This window comes from Triticum aestivum, chromosome 2B, assembly GCF_018294505.1.
Source record: "Triticum aestivum cultivar Chinese Spring chromosome 2B, IWGSC CS RefSeq v2.1, whole genome shotgun sequence".
Lineage (NCBI taxonomy): Eukaryota > Viridiplantae > Streptophyta > Magnoliopsida > Poales > Poaceae > Triticum > Triticum aestivum.
Window position 1 is genome coordinate 246,067,458 of NC_057798.1, and position 5,010 is coordinate 246,072,467.

Below are 5,010 nucleotides of genomic sequence, written 5' to 3' on the forward strand. Positions count from 1 at the left end.
CATCAAAACTGATCTCAAATTTGACCAAAAAAAGGTACAATGCAACTTCGTAATGGTTTCCATATGACAACACGATAAGTTTCATGAACTTCAAATAAGTTTTAGATTGGGGAGTAAACTAATCAAGATTCTCATTGTTTGAAATTTGTTGCACGGGGAGTAAACATGCATAGTGGATGGGAGGAGCTCCAGTGCATAGTGGATGGCTAAAGCGTGCGGAGAATGTCAAGAGAGGGCGGGGTAGACCGAATTTGACATGGGAGGAGTCCGTTAAGAGAGACCTGAAGGATTGGGGTATCACCGAAGAGCTAGCTATGGACAGGGGTGCATGGAAGCTTGCTATCCATGTGCCAGAGCCATGAGTTGGTTGCGAGATCTTATGGGTTTCATCTCTAGCCTACACCAACTTGCTTGGGACTAAAGGCTTTGTTGTTGTTGTTGTTGTTGGAGTAAACATGCACCCAATGAGACACATGTGTTTTTGCAATCCATTTAGGTGCACTGTCACGTGTGCATGTAGCTCGAATTTGATTTTTGCACATTATACTCGTAGAAAATCAATCAATTAATGTACTAAAACGTCTTAATGATCCCTGATTTTTTTCGAAATTAAAACGTCCTTCCTTTGGTAACATATATATGTTCACCGTGGGATAATTAATTCAACATGCATCGTAGTTGCGGTGGATTCGTGGTGTGTGTGTGTGGGTGTGTGGGTCTGGGGATGACGATTGGCTTGCAGTACAACGAGTTGTGAGCCACTATGTGGTTTGGCTATTTTGTTAGGCAGGCCGGTGCCACATCAGAGTCGTGAATTCGTATTTTAAAATATTACACAATCCTTTCATACATACATGTTTTGGCCACATGCAGTCGATGGTTGTCCTACACGACACTCGATACTCGCGTATGACGCTTTCTGTGGGCCCGCGAGGTCGTCATCAATTTGACTATATATATATATACACTATACATACGCGTCCGTGAACAAGTACACCTCACTCGGTGTCGGGACTTTTTGGTTTCCGAGGCACGTGCCTCATCAAAATTGTGAAAATGGCTATTCAAACATCACACAACACCTCTTTGCGCCACATGCATGGAAGCGGTGGTTATCCTAGCTAGGACACGCACGTGTGATGCTTCCATCTGTGGGCCCACAAGGCCATCATCGATACATGTGCATCACTTTGACCTACATAGGGAGAGGTTAATTTATTTCACCATTGATGAGGATTATTTTTGGGTTGTATTACAGTAGAAGCATATAGTATGCGTTGAAGAGGGGGAAGGGGACCATCATATGTAGTACGCTTCATGAACCTCGCTCTGTGTGGGTGCATGGTTTATGGTTTTTGAGGCATGTGGCACATCAAAGTTGTGCATTTTGGGTATTCAACATATATATGTTTGGCCCACATGCAAAGCGATGGTGGTTGTCCTCTCGCACCTACTTAAGCGGTCATCAGTGATATCGATGCTTTCCATTTGTGGGCCCGGTTGGTCCATCACTACTTTTTGCCTGACAACGAGAGTGGTTAATTTGACTTAGGAGGGGGTTAAATTTTTGCTTGTATACAGACGGTCTATTCTGCTAATATTAGCAGAATAACTATTCTGCACACCACTTCGGCACTGCACGCTCAACAGAAGCGCACTGCATCATTTTGACGACGAGCACTGCAATAGAGACTAGTGAACTTCTCGTCGGAAAAAACTGCACGCGTTATTTTTTCGGTACTGTTTTCGCTCTAATTTTTTAACTGTTTAATGGAATGAGGCGTGTAATATATCATTGAAAAGCTATGGATTAGGCGCAACTTTGACATGTTGAACACTTTTCGAGATTCCACACGGTTTAAGAGCAGTTTTGAAAATAGTGCGGGGATGACGAGTGGCAGCGAGCGTTTTTTCGCGGTTTTTTCTAAACCGCTTGTCGGAACGAAGCAAATGATACGCCGTTGGATAGATATCGTCGAGGCGCATCTTTTTCATATATAAATCTTTCTCTAATTCATTATGGTTTAAGAGCAGTTTCAAATTTACTAAATCGCGGAACTCTGTTTTCAAATTTTTTGAAATTTTCGGTACTGTTTTTGCTCCAGTTTTCTAACCGTTTGTCGAAACGAGACATATGATACGCCGTTGGAAAGCTACGGACAAGGCGCAACTTTCATATGTTGAAATGGTTTTGAGATTCCTTACAATTTTTAGTTAATTTTGAAAATCGCGCGGCTGACTTCGAGAGGCAGCAGCTGTTTTTTCGCGAAATTTTTACGAACGGCTGGTCGGAATAATTCAAATCATATGCCGTTGGAAAGATATCGACGAGACGCAACTTTTTCATGTAGAACAATCTATCTAATTCCTTGCGGTTTAAGAGCAGTTTTGAATTTACCGAAATGCGGATACTGTTTTTCGCGACACCCAAATCGGCAGGTGAACTTCATCTGACAGAAAACCGCACTGCATCAGACAGAAAACCGCACTGCAATGTCCGACAAAGTATTGCATGAGTTTTTCTATTACTGTTTTTTGTGATATGAGGCGAGTGCAGTTCACATTGAAGAAAAAGTGAACCTCGACATAAGTTTAAGTGAGCCGCATTAATTTTTTCATTTCTTTTTAACCTTTTTTTGCACTTCACATTGAGCGCAAGTGAACCACAACACTATCTAAAGTGAACCACATTACTGTTTTTGCTTCCCTAACATTTTTGCACTTCACATAGAGCACAAGCGAACCTCAACACACTTCAAAGTGAACCTCATTACTCTGTTTTTTGCTTCCATAAAATTTTTGCACTTCACATAGAGCACAAGCGAACGTCAACACACTTCAAAGTGGACCTCATTACTCATAGGGTCAAGAGTTGCATGATATTGAATTCGGTTACAATTTCTCGTCCTTGTAAAATTAGCAAAAAAAATGCACTGCAAATGGTGTCTTCTCTTTCTTACTGAGTGCACTTTCAAATGGCCAAATTGAATCACATGACTTTTTTGTGTTTTTTTCTTACTCCTTTTTGTAGACTTATGTGGACCACATGGTGAAAGGTAGTGAACCACATGAACTACATCTAAAATGAAACAAACTTCTTTTGCTATGTTTTTGTTATTATTTTTACAAAGGGAACCACAGCAGTGCACTGCACGCATACAGACACCGCAGCACACAATAAACACCACTGAAATTGAAATTAGCCTGCGCCGTGTGGCAAGGGATTGTGCTTGCGCGCCCCTGTGCCTTTACCCTCCGCACGCTACTGGACTACTCCATTGTTGGGTAGTTCCAGCTCTGTCGCTTTATTTTGGATCCGATTGGACTACATGCGTGCGCCCGCTACACTGCATAACCACTGAAAATACACTGCGGAACGGCGAAAACCACACGCAGAGCAAAGAACTGCGCTGTCACGCCAAGCGAACCGCAAGTGGGTGTGTCATCCACAACAGATACAATAATTGTGTCGTTATCCCGCGAACCGCACTGCAACATCTTGCCTCCGAGCTGCATAAAAACAAAATTTAAAAGCATAGAAGGAATTCCGGGCTGCAAACCACAGGGCGTTTGAGCTGCACTGCAGCGGCCACCACCCTCACCGTCAAGGCGGGAGCGCTGCCGGAGCTGCAAAACAGAGGAAGCGCCATGAATTAGTTGAAGGAACAACGAAGAGGGGAGGGACGGACGAGGAGCAGGGGAGGAGGGGCAGAAGAAGGCAAAATTACTGGAGCCGACCGCTGTAGGGCTCCGCCATGGCACCGCTGCCTGAGAGGACAATGAGGAGTACCAGGGAGGTGGCCTTGCGCGTGCACCGTCGTCCAGACAAGTCGCAGGAAAGGGCGCTCGCCAGGACGCGGCCCCGCGTCGAGGGAGGAGGAGCTCGATCCTGGCTGCTGCTGCCCTCCTTACGGCCGAGCGTAAGGTAGGAAGAGGAGCCGGTTCTCTGATGGTGGCGCCGGGTTGAGATGAAGGAAGGGGGAAGAATGCGTGTGGCCTGCCGTGTCCACCGAGGGGCAAGGCGGATCCGGCCAGGACGAGGATGGATCTGGCCGGGAGGCGCCGGGAGGCAGGAGAGGGCGCATCAGGAGGAGGCCACATCAGAGGCGTGCAGCGCGCCCGTCGCGATGAAGCAACAGGGACGGGGAAGTTGGAGCCGGGGACTGGTGGAGGTCGCCGTCGTCGTTGCTGTCCAGGAGCCGCCGCCCTCCGCCGCTGTCCACCGAGAGGAGCGTGGGGAGGGGTCGTGGCCGCGTTGGATCCGGCGCAGGGGAGGGTGGGCGGGGCAGAGCATGGGGGCGGCCGGCAGGGAGCTGTGTGGCGTCGGCGGGGAGAGCTGGGGAGTGAGCGATGGTTGGAGGGGGAGGTGGTGGCACGGTGTGGTGTCGCGGTGGTCGGGAGGCCGTCCCGTGGTCGCCGGCCAGATCCCGGAAGGAGGTGGGAGGGTGGAGCGCCGCGGTGGTCGGGGTCACCGGCCAGATCCTGAAGGTGGTGGCCAGGGTGGGCGGCGCGGGTGGTTGGTGGCCGGGGAGGGTGGCGCGGGGTGGTGGCCGGCGGCGGGCGGCGTGGGTTGGTTGGTGGCCGCGTCGGGCGCCGGTGCGTGTGGGATGGGTCGGGAGGTGGGGGGAGCCCAGTTGACCAGGGGAGCGTAGTGAGGTGGGGTGTTTCTTTTTTATTGCCTGTGCGGTTCAGTTCGGGTTTGGTTACGGTGCCGAAGTGTTAGCAGAATAAGCGATTTGGTGTGTAGAATAAGACTTTTAAGGGTGTTATCATAATAGACCCACTATATATATATATATATATATATATATATATATATATATATATATGAGCACACACGCATGCATGTGTACGCATGAATCCCTCCCATCGAGTCGAAGTGGCTAGTACAATGACACGTCATGAACCAATCTCGCTCTGTGTGGGGAGAGTGTACTATTTTCGACGCACGCACCACATCAATTTGAAATGGTATTCAAACATGCATGCACGCATCACCTCCATACATAT

General features: G+C 48.2%; 1 protein-coding gene across 1 annotated transcript; it reads right to left on the bottom strand.

The window, feature by feature from the left end:
* Positions 1-3,078: 3,078 nt before the first annotated feature.
* On the bottom strand, positions 3,079-4,649 carry LOC123044591 (uncharacterized). The gene is made up of 2 exons (XM_044467378.1): positions 3,739-4,649; positions 3,079-3,627 (listed from the first exon to the last, which is right to left on the bottom strand). Exons 1-2 carry the CDS (start codon positions 4,099-4,101, stop codon positions 3,343-3,345), a joined length of 648 nt encoding a protein of 215 aa, XP_044323313.1. The 5' UTR covers positions 4,102-4,649; the 3' UTR covers positions 3,079-3,342.
* Positions 4,650-5,010: the final 361 nt, after the last annotated feature.